General features: G+C 36.6%; 1 protein-coding gene across 2 annotated transcripts in view; it reads left to right on the top strand.

Annotated features, from left to right (window-relative positions):
• LOC110114742 (sucrose nonfermenting 4-like protein) overlaps window positions 1-17,337 on the top strand; it is an 88,041-nt gene that overhangs the window by 31,603 nt on the left and 39,101 nt on the right. For both annotated transcript variants that reach the window (XM_028699072.1, XM_020847721.2), the window contains 4 exons: window positions 2,893-3,027; window positions 3,131-3,190; window positions 4,020-4,109; window positions 15,881-16,015. In XM_028699072.1, the coding sequence (XP_028554905.1) occupies window positions 2,893-3,027; window positions 3,131-3,190; window positions 4,020-4,109; window positions 15,881-16,015 (420 nt within the window). The remainder of the gene's footprint in view (window positions 1-2,892; window positions 3,028-3,130; window positions 3,191-4,019; window positions 4,110-15,880; window positions 16,016-17,337) is intronic.

The following is a 17,337-nucleotide window of genomic DNA, read 5'->3' as shown; positions in this document are numbered from 1 at the left end:
GAACTTTCGTATATGAACTTGAATGCACATGCCAAAGATTAATAGATTAACATGTATACATGACATCCAAAATGAATATTAACTGATACATTGATTCGTCGTACCGATTATCGATTGATTGATTGAATGGATTGTTGCCGTATGGATTTGATTTATCGTAGAATAGATTTCTTTATGGAGCTGATTGTATTGATTTCAATTGATCTGATGATTTCATTGTATAGATTTGTTTTAATTGCTTATTGAGTTGATTCGATTGATCGATGGATTTCCCTGACGATAGATATAATTGACTGGAAAGTGCTCTATTGATTGAGATGATTTTCCTATTATAGCATCGCACGTCGTCATTATTAAATATGTCGTAGTGTCATTGAATATTGTATATTGAGACCGAGTAAATCGTACTAATAATTGGATTGACTGATTTGCAAGAGTACGTTCTGACACGAGTCCTTTATTGAATTAATTGATGCTATTGATTGTTATTAATTGACACATACATTCTATTGATTCGACAGATGATATAGATTCAATTAATTGACTAGACGATACGATTGATTGAACTGATAGTATTGATTGATAGACACTGCTACGATGGATAGATATTGGCTTCCAGTCACTTATTGATTTGATTGCTGAGGCGTATTGATTTATCGATGTTTTTACCGCTGTATTGATTATTGACTATTGATTTCCGTACTGCATTGACTACTGATTTGATTTCCGCTGTACAGACTTGATTTCATTGACTATGGATTTCCGTATTGCATAGATTCATTGACCATTGATTGATATGGAGTTGATTGACTGACATGCATATTGATATCATCGCTGTGCTTTGATCTCAGTTATAGGTATTAGGTGACCTGCTGGGCTTTGTAAACCTCATTATATGTGGTTGACATTTTCAGGTCCGAGCAAGGCAGCAGGATTGGAGATCGATCAAGACTGTCAGACGAATCCTTTCACTATGGATGCCTGGGGCGTCACACCGCCGGCCTCCCTTGGCCGGCCCAGCCACCGGCAGTCCTCCCCCACACCCAAGCCGCCGGCCATCCCTCCCAACCGCTCCCACAGCCGCCCCACTTCAGCCCACCCGCAAACCCGTTTCAAAATTTGAAATCCCATGCCAAAGCCTTAATTTCTTTCCTATTCTACATCCCCTGCTATTTGGAAAGTTGGCTTGTGTTATTTCTTCTCAATTAACATGATAATTCCACCGTGTCTAGAGGCAAGTTATTTAGGAAATCCTCCTGTAACAGTAAACCTGAGAATTAAATGTCAGATTTGACAATTCCATGATTTTCTCTAGAGAGACCACGTCATGGATCTGAGTGCTCTCTCAACTCCCCATGGGGCCGGCCACCTCCTCCTCTTTTCTCTCTCCAATCCCCACTTAATTACTACTTAAATGCCTCTTTAATTCCCCTCCCTCTCTTTCTCTAATTTCAAATTTCAAATCTGAAATTGAAATTAAAACTGCAGTTCTTATTTGGAATCTGAAATAAAAATTCAGATTTGGTTTCTCTCCACCATAGCCTCACCCGCCCACTCTATTCCTCCCAACCCGTGGCCTCCCTCCCTCTCCCTAACTCACGGCAAGTCCCCACCTCTCTATTTCTTCTTCCCTATTCGATCCCATGATGCATGGCGGATCCTGAACTCGAAGGCGGACTTGCATTTGACATCCACGAGGATATTCACATTCTTTGATCCCCCTTCTTTGACGTGAGATTTGATCACGACGACAACACAATTGGAGGTTACTTGGATCGAATCCTCCCCACTCTTGTGCACGTCGTCGACCAACAATTTGCCGACTATGAGTGGATCATCGACGGTCAACATTTCTCGCCACTTCCACATCCTACGCCTCCCTCTCCATCACTACGAATCGCCGGCACCGTCTACCTCGGAGTGGTCTCGTTCCTTGTGTGGTTCTTCTTCCTCCGACAACCCTAGACATAGAAGAGTGATTTTAAGCCTCAAGGTGAGACGATCGCTTTGTTAACCGCTGGATTCTAGTTGGCTATTCATTGTCATTACTTTTGATTGAGGTTGTTATTTTATAGATCTTGCAAATTTAGTTGTAAGAACTTGCCTAGACTTTGTTAAATTCTAAGATCTTTATTGAAGTGTCAATTGTGAGAAGCCTTAAAATTGTATTATCATTATTCTAACAAACTTTTATTAATTTCTAAGAGAACAATTCCTGGTTTCACATCAAATCACATTTTATTTTGTAACTTTTCATGCAAACATCAGAATTGAAATAAAAAATAGGGTATTGGGAGCTTATATCGAGTAGAAAGATTCTCTTAACTGGCTTGACAAACAAATTCAACGTTGCGGCCTCTGAACTCCCTTCTCTTCTCTCTTTTCTTTCTTCTCCAACAAGCTAAGGTGGGTGGGGGATGAGAAAATGAATTTAGAATTATGTATATAAAAAATTACTTCAATATTCAGCATTGTGGCGCTCGAACGTAGAGTTCCGCAATGCTCTCTCGGAATATTCTAGATGCTCTCGGGCAAAGAGCTCAGCGCCACAATGCTCCTCCTTAGTATTGCAGCGCTCCCCAATGTAGAGAGGGCAGCATCACATGTGTTTTTTACTTTTTATCACTTCTGCTTAAAATAGAAGAAAGAGGACAAGTTAATTAATTTTCCTGTATAACATTGACCATCTTATTGACATATGTTAATGATTTGATTGACTGATATCCTTGAATTATGTTGAGGTCGGGATGATAATGTTTTTTCGCATTTTGTATTTATTTTCTATTAACTATTCTTACTGTTGAAATTTGAGACTTATGTTCTAAATTTTATAAACGCATACTTGTAGGTTCAATTAACTTTTTAACTTTGTTCTCCTACTGTTCAAAACAGGTCACCGTTTCGGGTGGTTCAGTACATGAAACAGCTCTTAGACTCTCAGAGGCTGACATAGAGCTGTCCCGTCATCAAATTTCTATTTTCTTGTCCACAAGTACTTCTTATGATTTGCTTCCAGATTCGGGCAAGGTATTGATGCCTCTTGAATACAACTTTTCTGTCACTGTACCATGTCAAATCCCATTTTTTGTCGGTACATTTGCTTTTACTTAGGGCTCATGTGAAATATCAGGTCATTGCACTGGATGTCAATTTACCTGTGAAACAAGCTTTCCATATCCTTTATGAACAGGTAAACTGCTTTTATATCAATAGCCTTTTGTCTCGAAATTAATGTTGAAGTCTAATAATGTTTTAATGAATTTGTAATTTAATATATCGAAGAATATCTATTCCTTTTCAAGATCATACTTATCATCGCTGTTTTTTTTGTTCTGAGGGATTTGAATACTGTTCATCTCTCTGGAAGACAAATGGCACTTGCATATGCGCCTACTACTCATTGACAGTATCACTATACCGTTTATCTCAACTATGATTTCTTCTGCAGGCTGAATAATTATAACATATATCATCTGCATTTATATTATCATTACTATATTATTCTATTTTTTTCCGTGCATTATTTGTTTTTTCTAATCAAAGTTTTTCGTGCAATAATGTAAAGTTTCTGTGATTAGCTATATTCCATGCTTTTGCTTCTGCATCCGTTTCCCTAAATGGCTTCCTTTATGGATGATGCAGTCACTATCCAATGCCATTTTCTCACGCACTGCTGGTTCAGAGTTTTATGATTTGATTACATGCATTTTATTGCTCTCATCAAAATATACAATATAATGTCCATCTATTGCATCTTTAGGAGTGAAAGTGCTACTAAGCTTTAGACTTTTACATGTCATTTAGCAAAAATCTTGGAACGTCTAATGCATGCATCTTCTCATTTTCTTTGAATCTTTATTAAAACTTTTCCTTTATAAATTTCGTTCAATCTAGTATTTTTTCATGATTATTATAATTTTTCAATGCTGCCTGTTAAATGTCTTGTAGTTAGAAACATCTTTGTTCAATTTGATTAAGCAATGTATCATGTTTATTTTCTAAAAGCAAGATATTTTCAGGGAATTCCTGTAGCTCCTTTGTGGGACTTCTACAAGGGGCAGTTTGTGGGGATGCTGAGTCCATTGGATTTTATTCTTATACTAAGGGAGGTATTACATGCACCAATTTATTTTATACTCTATCTTTCATTACGGGAAGATAACTTTAGCTAGTTTTGGGTGCGGGTGTAATATTGTAATCTGTTTGTTGTGTTGGTTGGCCAATTGGATTTTTTTTAAAGAAATTATTTTTAATGATATTCTACCTTTGTAGTGCATGTAGCTTTTTTTTTTTTTTTTTTTAATTCTACCATTGTAGTTTGTATTATTTTTATTGTAGGTTTTGAATAGTTTTGAAGATTGATTAATTGAAGATTTTTTAAGATGTGTTTTTTGATGCGTAAGAATTGCATCATATATGCAGGTAGATGCATGATGAATTAGGGTCTAGAGTTCCTAATGCAATTAAGATGAAATAAAATTTTGATAAAAAAATATCGAAGATTGCTGAAATACTTTAAATCTTACTTTCTTTAGATAAAAATCAAGAAATTAGAGAATTAGAACTCAAATAATAATGCATTGATTAAATAATTCTAAAAAAACCAGTAGGAAATTCAAACCTCATAAAATTAATGAGCAATTAAAATTTTCCACAATATTATAAATTCTAGTTTTATCAAATTAAAAAAAATCAAGAACTTTGGCAGGCCAACAAAAATATATTTAGAATAAATTAGATAAAGGAAAGTGATCATCAAAGTGAAGAAAATTTAGGCCTAATGTGATTCAAGATGTTTACTTTCCTCATGATTAAGTAGTTGTATATGTACTACTCTTGAAGAATTCTATTAGATCAATCCCTCCTGGACTGGCCTGTGTGTACAAAAGGTGGAAGAAGAGTTTCGCTTCCGCCCAAGACTTCAATCGGGTCCAATAGCCAATTAGGAAGGAAATTAAGGGGGGATTAGGAGGGAAAAATTCAAAAAAAGGGTGTTGATGAGGTCATCAGTAGAAGATTTCGGCGCGTCTATCATCGGTGGAATCGTAGATCGACGGCTACGATTCAAAGTCTTTATTTATGAGGCATTTATGTATTTTATTTTTATTTATGTTCTGGTTTACCATTGTACCCCTAAGAGGTATTAGTTTATGTGTAGCCCTTATGGCATTTGAGTCTTTGTGTTTTTCTTTTATTTGAGACCTATATATAATGGCTCTCCCTATTGTATGAGATAATGATTGATTAATGAAAATTTTCAACCTTCTAGTTCTCTCGAGTGTTGAGAGTTCTAGAGAAAGGAGAAGTCCCTAGGTGAGGGCAAAGGCAACCGCCGGCCAAACCCTCCTCCCCATCACATCGCTGGCTCCCTTCCCCTCCTTCCACACCGCCGACCATAATTCCCCAAACCTTAGCCACCGGCCTGACCTATCCCAAGCCCCATTGAATCCAATTCAATTACCCCTTTATTACTTTCCTAACTTAGCCCATATCTTATTTGGAAAGTTTTTTAATTCAAATTCAAATGAATTTAAATTTTAAAATCTTTCCTAAATAGCCTATACCTATTTTAGGGAGTCCTTCAATCACATTAAATCTGAAATTAATTCAGATTTGATTCCCCCATCAACAATTAATGCAAGGATTCACATATATTGAATGTGGACATTCTTCTCTCCCCTTCCCTTGGCCGACCCCCACCCCTTTCTTAATTAAATCCCTTTTCCCCTCTTGCTCTCAGTCAAATCCCTCCCATCAAGGTGCTGCCCAACATAATCCCAAATTTGAGGAGATTCAAATTCAAATTAATTCCTCCTCTACAATCCTAAAATTTGAAATTAAATTTCAGATATTTGGATTTATTCTTGCTCCCTTCCCTAATCCTAAAATCTAACGTGAGAAGGACCCTCTCCTAGCTTTGGCCGAAACCCTCCAACTTCTCCCTCCTCTTCTTATCTTCTCCCTTATTTCATACACCTCCGAGGAAGAAACTACACCACCCTGGCCTACTCCCCATGAATGGCCGATCCTGAAAGAGACTCAGGATTCGTATACGATCATCAAGGACGAGTAGACGTGTTGAGATCGACTACACAGTTGACGACTACGTTGTTCGGATCCTCTTCACTTTGACGAACGCCATTGACGAGCACCAAATCCCCGGACAATGGCGAGTTATTCAACATCCACCGACTCCTTCCCCTCCGGCGAAGTTTTCATTGAGTAATATTATCGGCATCCTCTATCTTTTAGTGACGTCATTAAGTTTGCTGAAATTACTCTTCCGCTAAACAACCCTCAAGAGTGAGTGAGTGTGAGGAAAACTCAAGGTGAAATTTCTATTTGTTAACAGGTGGATTTATGTTACTTGTGTGTCTAGCTTTACTATAATGTTTGTTGTTATTTTAAACTGTAATCCTAATCTAGTTTGTAACAGCATGCCAAAGCATAACAACAATTAATAAATCCTAGAATCTAATCTTGTGAAATATTAATTTTAAAATTAGTAAGCTTAACATCTTTTTTTTTTAATTAAATTCTTGCAATTCTTATTATGTTTCACATTAGGTGTTTTGGGATCTACATGATTAGCGTATGCTTTAAGCAGGTTAATTCCCTAGGGTTATGGTTATGTTACTATTGATTGAATTTAATTTTTCTAAAGGTAGAAGTGACTCTAGTGGGCGGCTAGGGTTTGGGAGAGACGGATCTTCCTCTCCAATTGAAGATCCATTATATCTTATTTGTTTTCTTCTTCCTATCATCAATTAAAAAGTTTCTGTTATGCGATTCCACATAAATCTTTCTTGTTTATTGTTTGGGGCTTGCTAAAATTCAATTTCAGCCAAAGTTTTCTTCTTCTTTTAGAAGCTTTTCCTAAAAAATTGGTATCAAAGCTATTTGATCTGGGAACCTATGGTTGGATGAGAAGTAGAACTATTGGAAGGGTAGATTGGCTAATTAAAATCAGATTTTGTGGAAAAGATTTCAGAATTCGAAAATCAATTTTCATTCGTCCATGAGAAGATGGATGGAAAGTTTGCCATAGTAGAAGAAATGTTGAGAAAGTTGCTCAAGGCTCAACCCAAAATGGCGTCGTCGAAGGCGAGGGGTGTCACCACGGCCAAGGGAGCAAGGGAAATCCTAATCTAATGAGGGCAAAATTAGGAGGTGGAGATGTTGGAGGGAGAAAATGGAATCCCTCTCCTAGAGCCTATTCCTAGGGAGGAGATGTGTGGGTATGAGCGAAGGGGTGCTAATTTTGAAATGAATAGCGAGGAATTTGAAGAAGGGTGTGGGTATGAGCGTGGAAGGGATGATTGAGATACTTGGGAGGGACCACCCACTTTGGAAAGGGGAAGTTATGGAGAAATTAGGGGAAATAAAAGAGATCCACGGGTAATGAAGCTTAAGATTCTTATTTTTGAGGGATAGGATGCACATGGATGGATCTATAAGGCGGAGAGGTATTTCGCCGTCAATGGGTTGACGGAGGAGGTGATACTGATGACAACTGGCTTGTGTTTTGAGGTGAAGGCATTGGCATGGTTTCGGTGGAGAGACATGAAATGACCCATACGAAGCTGGAGGGATTTCAAGGACTGCTTGTTGGAATGTTTTTGAAATAGAAGGGAGGGGATTTCTATGAGCAGTTCTTTGCTATGACACATGAAGGATCAGTGGTGGAATACCATGAGAAGTTTAAGTACCTGACTAGCCGATTGAAATTGCTTTCTGAGACTGTACAAGAGGGAAACTTCATGAAGTGGTTCGAACTAGAGATCCGGACTGTAGTTAGAGTGATGAGGCCTCATGATTTGGAAGAGGCTATGGAGCTAGCCAAATTAGTGGCGGATCATAAAAACCTGGAGAGGGGGCAGAGGTAGCAGTTCAGGAGACTCGTACATGATGACCATCATCTTTTTAGCACTTAAGGGGCCAACACCCGGTAGCCTTTAAAGGAGAAGCCTGTATGAGGGGGAATCGGATGAAACTTCAAGAAGGTCACTGAGTAGCTGCAAGAGAATATGGCGAATGGACTATGCTTCAGATGTCATGAGAGGTATACATCGAGGCACATGTGTAAGGATTAAAATCTTTAATTTCTCATCGTCTATGTTGATGAGGAAGTTGAGGGAGGTGGTAGTGAGGCATTGGTAGAGGAGTAGGAAGAGTTGTATCTAGACATGACAGAGATCTCCTTGAAGTCAATAGTGGGATTCACTCCAAATCACACTATGAAAGTGAAAGTGAAAGGGAGGTGGTGATGTTGATAGATAGTGGGGCTACTCACAATTTCATCCCCAACCAAGTTGTAGACTAATTGAGAGTGAAATTGGTGGACATAAGATACTATGGAGTGATGATGGGAACTAGGAAGGTGGAGACGGGTAGAGGAGTATTTAGGAGAGTGGTTCTGACCGTACAGGTGGTCCAGGTGAGGAAGGACTTCATTTCATGGGAGTGAGAAAATACTGATGTCATCCTGGGAATGAAATGACTATACAGCTTGGGGGATACCAAGGTTAATTGAGGAGCACTAACGATGGAGCTGATGGTGGAGGGAAGAAGGGTGATGATTAGGAGTGATGCAGGGTTATCCAAATCCATGTTGTCTCTCAGAACCATGGTGAGGATCATCCTGGAGGTGGGAGGAGATTTTCTGGTGGAGCTACAGAGCTTAGAGGGGATATAATTGGAGGAGGGGGAAAACATTCCTCCTTTAGTATAGCCACTTATATAATAGTTTAGTGAGGCTTTTCAGCCACCTTAAGGATTGCCACCCCCCAGGGAGGAGAGCACACCATCACCTTTAAGCGTCAGGCCTTATCGTAACCCCCAGATCCATAGGATGAGATTGAGAAGCATATTTGGGAGATGTTAGAGGCAAGAATAATTAGGTCGAGTTTGAGTCCTTTTTTAGCCCAGTCTTATTGGTCAAGAAGAATGATGAGAAATGGAGATTTTGTTTGGATTACTGGGTCCGAAATAAGGAGACTGTGACAAACAATTTTCTTATTCTAGTGATAGATGAGTTGCTAGATAAGCTATGTGGAGTAGTGGTGTTCACTGAGATGGACCTGAAGTCGGTGTACCATCAAATCAGGATTAGAGAGGAGGATGTCCCGAAGACGACATTCAAGATACATGAGGGACACTATGAGTTCTTGGTGATGCATTTTGGCCTCACTAACGTTCCCGCTACATTCCAGTCCCTCATAAATAGGGTGTTCCAACCATACCTCAGGAAATTTTTCCTGGTGTTCTTTGATTACATCCTGGTATACAACAAGTCAGATGAGGAGCATTTGGAGCAATTGAGGATGGTTTTTGAGGTGTTATAGAAGCATCAGTTGAGGGCCAGCCTAAAGAAGTGTTGTTTTACACAGGCCAGTGTGGAGTACTTGAAACACGTGGTATATCAGGAGGGGGTGGCCGCGGCAGACTAGAAGTTGAGACAATCAAGAGTTGTGGCGAGGGGGTGCATTAAGGCATTATTTGTTTAGGGCTTTCATTTAGGATTTGGGGGTCATTTTGGGATTCAGTGCGTGCGAGGAAAAAACTGTGCATTTTAAACATGTACATTTGTAGACCCATACACGCTTTTCTTAGTATGGTGGGATTGAAGACCACGGCCGCAGAGTCATCAGGCACCTGTTATACATTTCTTTCTTAGCGTGGTGGGAAGGCCCAACTCCCAAAATTCCTCGAAATAGAGGAGACATCGAGGTGTTGCTGGAACTTACAAAATGAACAATTGGGAAGTGGACCATAAATTTTAAAATACACATTCAAACTGAATATACAAATCCTAAAATATGACTCAAATCATTCAATTGAAAGTTAATAAACAAGTAGAGGACTCGTGGTGAAGAATTTTTAGACATAGTTAACATGTGAACAAACATGTCAGTTTCCTACAGACATTAAAAATCAATATGCATTAAATGTGATAGCTCGTTAGCTAAACATGTTTGAAGGTTCTAGCGATGGATATGGCTCAGCTAGTAGCCAATGCTAAAATTATGAATGAGCACACTATTTTCATGCAAGCAATGATGAAGGGTATATTGTAAGTATAATGAATCCTTTGTGAACATAGACATGCGACATGATATCTACAAGCAATGATAGAAGACTGCAGTGAATGCAAATATTTACTAGCAATGATGGAAGGTATGCCGTATGTGCAATAGTGATAGTCAGCAACAGGCAGTGAATGCAATAATGCCCTACAGTTAGTAGCCATTCAGTGGCAGGCAAATGCATTGATCCCTCGCAAGCCAGGATCAAGTGATCAATATGCAATGCTCATATCAATAGTACTCCGCAAGTAGAGTGTACAGATGTGTATTGAATGATAACTTGCCAACCAATATATACAAGGAAACCAGTGATGGATGCAGCTCAACTGGTAGCTTACATCAGCATGGTAATGAAAATATAAAACCTACTTGCAAATGATAATGCTATATGCAGACATGTATATGCCATGCAACAAATACCAAAGTATTCATGCAATTATCAATAATCAAACTTTCAACGAATACACAGATATCCTACAAGCAAATACGGTTGATTTGCAACAAACACAAATACTTATGAGCCACTGTAGGAGCCTCACCATACATGTTATATGCTACCCACTATTTTGAAAATCGGACCGGACCGACTGGTTCAACCGGTTCAACCATAAATCGGTTTGGTGACCGGTCCGATCCAGCTTACAGAATCGGCTCTGCATCGGACCAAATCAAATCGGATTGAACCGATGGTTCAACTGATGAACCAGTCAGTTTATAAAAAAAGCATTTTTGTTTTAATTAAATTTTAAACAATTTATTTTAATTTATTAAATATTTTTAACTTTTTAAAATATTTTTATTAAATATGATGATTAATTTCATCATAATATATGCAAGTTATCTTAAATACCTCACATAATTTGTTTTGCAAAAAAAAATGTTTATAATATATATTATAATAATTATAATATAAATTATTAATATTATAAATTTATATATTATATTAAATATTATTCTTAAATGATATTTATATTTATAAAATTTTATTATATATTTTAAAATTTTATAAATATTATTAAATGCTCATATACTTATATTATATTATTTTAATTTTATTAATTTTTAATAATATTATTATTTATTACGTCATCCGGTTTGATCGGTTGAACCGTGAACCTCTCCCTCTTCCTGTTCATTTTCTGGTCCGGTTTTCACTACCTTGATGCTACCCACCAGCACATACAGAAAAGCTGCAGTGAATGCCAACGTGAACCAGTAACGATGACAGCAAGTATGTTGCAGGAGTGATTAGTCTTTTGTGAACATAGGTATGCAGGCAATGTACTATTTGCGAGTAAAGACCAGAGATTGTAACAAATGCAAAGACTACAACAAATACCGGCTCCTATGAGCCACTATAGAAAGCTTGTCATGCAGGAAGTGACCAACAATCTATAGCGACACTTATAAGCAATAATTGTTCACCTACATCCAATAGCCAGTGTGATGCAATCTAAAAAATACTAAGATTGCAAACTAAAGACTTCATTTCCATAAAACATAGACAAATATAGATAGAACAAAATAACAATAGTATTATATCCCACAATAGATTAAATAAACACAACAAGGAATACAACAACACCTTACAACTTCAAATAAAAGGACACAATATCTTACAACTTCAAAAAAAAAGGGACACAACAACACCATATGACTATTCAAATCTTTGAGAAGAAAGATACATGTGGAATGAGAACTGTGAAGAGAAGAAGAAGATAGAAGTCTGAGATGAAGTTTTAGAAGATAGGGAGGTAGAAGAAAATAGCTCGCAAGCTATTTAAACCCGCATGTTTTACTTTTCAAATATTATTCACAATTCACTCTAACCAAACTCTAAAGGAAATCAACCACCTTATATAGGAGATGGAGAAAAAATTTTTAAATGCTCTCCTTAATGAGCCACCCAAATCAGCCAATGGAATAAACCCAAAGCATAGGAATCAATAAGGAACAATACACGAATAACCAACATAGGGAAAAACGAAACCAACACGGAGAGACCAACAACCAATTACGGGAAGACCAAACAACCATATAGAGAAGAATAAACATCCACAATATGGGAAAATCGAAAGGCTAACAGTAGGAAAACTAAAAGCCAACAAGGAAAACGAGGAATCAGAAAGGGAAACTGAGAAGTCATGCAAGAAAGCTAATCAATGGCAAGTATTGATTGCATCAGGGTGGAACTATACTTAATTTAACAACTTAAAACTAAATGAAATAATCTCAAAAACATTTTTTTTCTCTCAAAATAATTACCCATAAAAGTTTTGATACCTACAAACCTTTATGCATACTCGATTCTCCGGAAAATTAAAAAAAAAAAATCCGGATTTTTCTTTACTTACCTAACATCCCAACTTTTGGCCCTTCTTTCCTTTGGCTCTAGCTTGCACGGCTCCTGCTCTTTATGCAGATAATGAAGTTGCAGGATGGCATTGCAGGAAATGGGAATGAATGTTCAGTGCTTTAAGTATGCATGTTGATATTAGTAATAGTTGTGTATATAACTCGTGGTTTAAAAAATCATTCGAGGCACACGTCTTGAGGCTCGCCTCAAACTGATGCGCACAATGAATGCCTCGAGGCTTAAGCCTCGCTGGTGCTAGTGAGGCTTAAATGAGGCGCACGCCTTGAGGTCTAACGCCTCGAGTTGTTTCGAGGGAACGCCTCATTATTGTCAAGTTTTATAACTTTTTATTATATATTATTATTAACAATATATAGTTTTTTCTATTATATAAAGAGGATGAACAAATTAGCTATAGACGAATGAACTAGGTTGAATGGTTGTGTTATATTTAGTAAAAACTTAAAAGAGAAACACTTCAAATTATAGAGCCGAATGATTGGTGATGAAATAAATCATATGGTTTTTAATAATATATTTTCCAATGATGAATTGATAATAACAGAAATAGTAAAAATATTTAAAATGGAAAATACAGGTATGCATTTGATGATGAGAAGAATGAAAATTTATATTATATTGAATCCAATGTTCATTAATATGGGGAGTTATAATAAACATTATAATTGTAGAATATTTAGAAGATGATAATGAATTAGAAATCAAGGATGATATAATTATTACATACGAGGGCTATTATGAAGAATATGTAAGAATGAGGTTGGCATGGATTCTAATATTAATGACGTATTTAAGTTTTAAATGAGTATTTATTTTGAATCTCATTTCAAATTTTCATTTCATAATACCATTTAATATTGGGAATTGTAGTTTATATCTTTATAATGCTGAATCAAATAAATATGTTGGTGTTTTATTTTACTTTTGTCTTTTTTATGAATTATTTGTAAGTTAATGTGTTTTTTATTTTCCTCTTTTGAGGCTTACGCCTCGATCTACTTCAAGGCTTATGCCTCACCTCGTTAAGGCAAAACTTCTCAATTCCCTATTTTGCCTTTTTAAACCTTGATATAACCTAATATAATTAAAGCAAACCATCAGAGCCGTGCACCCAAACCACTAGCTATTGCATGAAATATTAGATGGAAAACCATAGTAAATTAATACCTACTACAAAAGCATAATTCAATGAATAGTAATTCTAATAAAAGAATAGGTCATTTAATTAAATTAGTAAATAATGTTTATAAGTGCCTATATATATACACAAATACACATACATATGCATATATACACACATACATATACGTACCAAAATGATCATAAAGAAATGTTAAATGTATAAAATTGCTTTTAATTATTTTTTTGCTTTATCAAATTTAAGGAAAAAAATAAAGAAATGTTGTTATTACCTTTTTAACATTATTGAATATTACAGATAACGAGTGAATCAAGTTTTGAGTACTTGAATGCATAATTAGCCTAACTGTAAAAAGTCTCACAAGATAAAAATAAATGCGACTTACTATTGGGAACTTTTATTTGGTCCGGTGGACGTACCTAGAGCTACGCTCGGCCGGCACTAAGATCGCAGGTACAAAATGAGAAATACCGAGCAATACCAACAATAACGAGAAATACCATTATGTGAAGACAAAATACCGAGTAATACCGAGCAATACCGAGAAAAAACTCAGTATTTTTTGGGATTACTCGGTATTGCTCGGTATTTCTCGGTATTGGTCTTCACAGAGCGGTATTCCTCATTATTACCAAACAATACCTAACAATACTGACCAAATATCGAGCAAAAACCGAGTAACAATCCTCTGACCGAACGTAGAGCTACGTCCGGTCTGAGGATATAATAAAAGTTCTACTATTTGAGATCGCCAAGGAAATTATTTGATTATTCATTTAATAGTGAAGGACCCAATTGGAAAAATGAGCAAGCTATTTGAAGTTTTTCATTCATCTATTCTAGAATTTAAGTTATGTGAAATAGCTACCATGTTGTACTATTTGAAAGGTTTTATGATGGAAGCTAGAAGAAAGTTGACCTGTTCAACTTAGTACATGGTAGTTAACCAAGTGTGGGATGGCATTTGTTTTCTTGATCTTTGGCTCTTCAAAACTAAATCATAATTTTAGGAAGGATGATCAAAATGGTTCCTTAATTTTTTATGAAGGATCAGTATGATCTCCAACTATGTTAAATGACTATTTTGATCTCTCAAATCTTTAAAGTCATGGGAATTGGTTCCTCTTTAAGGAGTTGAGGGCAAAAGAAATCAAAATGGTCTTTTAATATTGTTGGGGACCATTTTGAACTTTCATAAAAGTCAATGGACCATTTTGGTCTTTTTCTAAATAATTTTATGGCTATATAACTGGCTTAGTGTGCACAGAGACAAAATTGGGACTTGGATAGACCACAAATGGAAAGCAAGCTTTGGAAATGTTGGATTGGCAGCAGCAAGCACCTGACTGATCATTATTTTTTTAAGGATAATGTCTAGCATTATTACGTGTATTTTAATAGCAAACATATTAGCATATGGCTGTGATGAGCTGGAATGAGTGAGAGGTGATAACTAACAGTTATTGATAATCAAGTTGTCTATGAAAGTACAAGAAATCTTGGTGAAGTGTATGCTAAAAGAAGATCAAATGGAATTGTTCCTCACAATCCGTCTCATTGACAAAAAATATATATCTAGCCCAATTGGATATGGATGTCAGTTCTGTTGATTGAAATTTCCGACTAGTGCTTCATTTGGGACGATTTTCTTACTGCTTCTTAAAGCAGTAAGAAAGCCGTCCCAAATGAAGCATAGGAGTAGGGTTACAAAGCATTAAGCTGTGGAAAAAAAAAACAAAAAAAGACCGGTGAACATAACCTCAAACATAGAAATAGCATCTTTGTATGTGCATTAATGCTCAACAAGTTTTTGATTTGTTGAAAAAGAACTTCCTTGATTGACAATTTTCTAGTTTATTTCCTCCATATCCCTTGAGTCCCTTTAGAAGTTCAAATGTCTGCTTTGTCTTTTTTTTCAGCCACAGAAAAAAACTGTTTATGGGCAAAACATTCTATTTTTTGTTCTGAAATTTAGCTTTTTTAAAGCAGATTATTGAAATCCTCACTTTTTATATTTGAAAGATCGTCTTTAATTTGCAACAACTTTTGCCACTGCAACTTATATAAAGCTAAAACAAAGAGGGCCCTAGATTTAAATTTTATCTCAAATTCTCCGTCCTTAAATATTTGGTTTTTTCATTCCTGAGCTATTTTTCTGGATTGTCAAATTTTTCTACTTGAAGCTTATAGAAAAGGAGTATTGAGGCTGAAATTAGTGTGTATTTTGGTCTCAATATTTTTGCATTTTCACCAATGCAGCTATATTTGTTGTTGCAGCTGGGAAGCCATGGTTCTAATCTCACCGAGGAGGAGCTTGAGACGCACACAATATCAGCATGGAAACTGGGAAAGAGACAACGTTATGGTCAACTTGATGTTCATGGAAGACCAATCGAAAGTCATTTAGTTCATGTGAGTTTATGTGGTGCCACTTTAGTTGTTTCACAGTTATTAGCTTCGGTTTCCAAATTTCAATGTGGTTTTGTTGCAATCTGATTTGTTCTGGCTAATAAGAGATCAATTATTTGATCTGTTCTCTTTTCTTTTTGTATGATGTAAGAATTCCATCCTGGAAGTTGCATTATGTAGACATGGAAGCATGAAAAAATCGTGGAACAAGACAACGTCCCAAGGGAAAAGTGGTTTATATTTAAATGCGAAGTATGGACACAATGTCTTATTCTAAATCACTCTTCAGAAAATTCATTTAGCATGATCTGTAAATCATGAATATACATGACAAACTAAGGATAGAAAGTTACTAAGAACCTTAAAAAAAATAACTCCTAAGCATCATTTTCACCCAGATGCATAAATTGTATACCGTTCGAGTTTTTTCGTTTGAAAAACAGGTATAAAGCATGATGATGTGAATCAAAGTAGGAATTGCGATTAGAAATTAAAATGAAGATTATTCAAAGCTTTGTCAACACAAATTTTATTACCAACAAAAATTAAGGAATAAATCGTTCTAGATCATTAACTTGCTTAGGCGAAGACTTGCTTTGAGATAACCAAACAATTCATAACATTCAAAAGATAAAAGTAATACTTAAATGCTCATCACAAAAATCCCGCAATTAATAATAAAGAAGTTCACCTTGAGTACCCTTTCTCTCCCTCTCGTTCACTCTTGGGCTTTAGCGGAGAATAAGGAACCATGCGAGGATGAAGAGCACCTCTACGATGAAGGCGACGAAAGATTTTGTTGCCGGAAAGGTATTCACCGGAGAAGGTGGTGGCGGATGGCGTACAATGATCGTCCAAGTGTAACCACGCAATTGTCGGTCGAAAATACTTGCGAGGATCGGGACGACTCGCTCCAAATACTCTTCGATTGTGGCGTCGTCTTCAAATCCTACGTCGAAGCAAGGAGAGCGTAGGATATCGATGCTCCCGTCGGCGTGGAAAACTAACCCCCACTCAAGCTCCGGATCCGCCATTCAACATTGAGGCAAGGCGGGAAGAAAACAAGGGAAGGGGTTCGGCCAAGAGCTAGGGAGGAGTAAGGAGAAAATCTGAAATTTGAATTTCAGATTTTTCTAGGCTTGAAAGGAGAAGTTATTTTATCATTAAATCCTCCTTTAACCAAATTAGAAGGGACAGCCATTAGTGGGAGAAATTAAGGGGTTAATTAGTAGACGATGAGGTGGCAAAGAGAGAGAAACGGTTATGTGTTGGGGCCGGCCAAGCAAAGGAAGAAAGAGGGGAAATTTTATTAAGTAGTGGGGCCC

Source organism: Dendrobium catenatum, unplaced genomic scaffold (genome assembly GCF_001605985.2).
Source record: "Dendrobium catenatum unplaced genomic scaffold, ASM160598v2 fragScaff_scaffold_1219, whole genome shotgun sequence".
Classification (NCBI taxonomy): domain Eukaryota; kingdom Viridiplantae; phylum Streptophyta; class Magnoliopsida; order Asparagales; family Orchidaceae; genus Dendrobium; species Dendrobium catenatum.
Note: the sequence above shows the minus strand (reverse complement) of the source record. Positions and strands in the feature narration are given on the sequence as shown.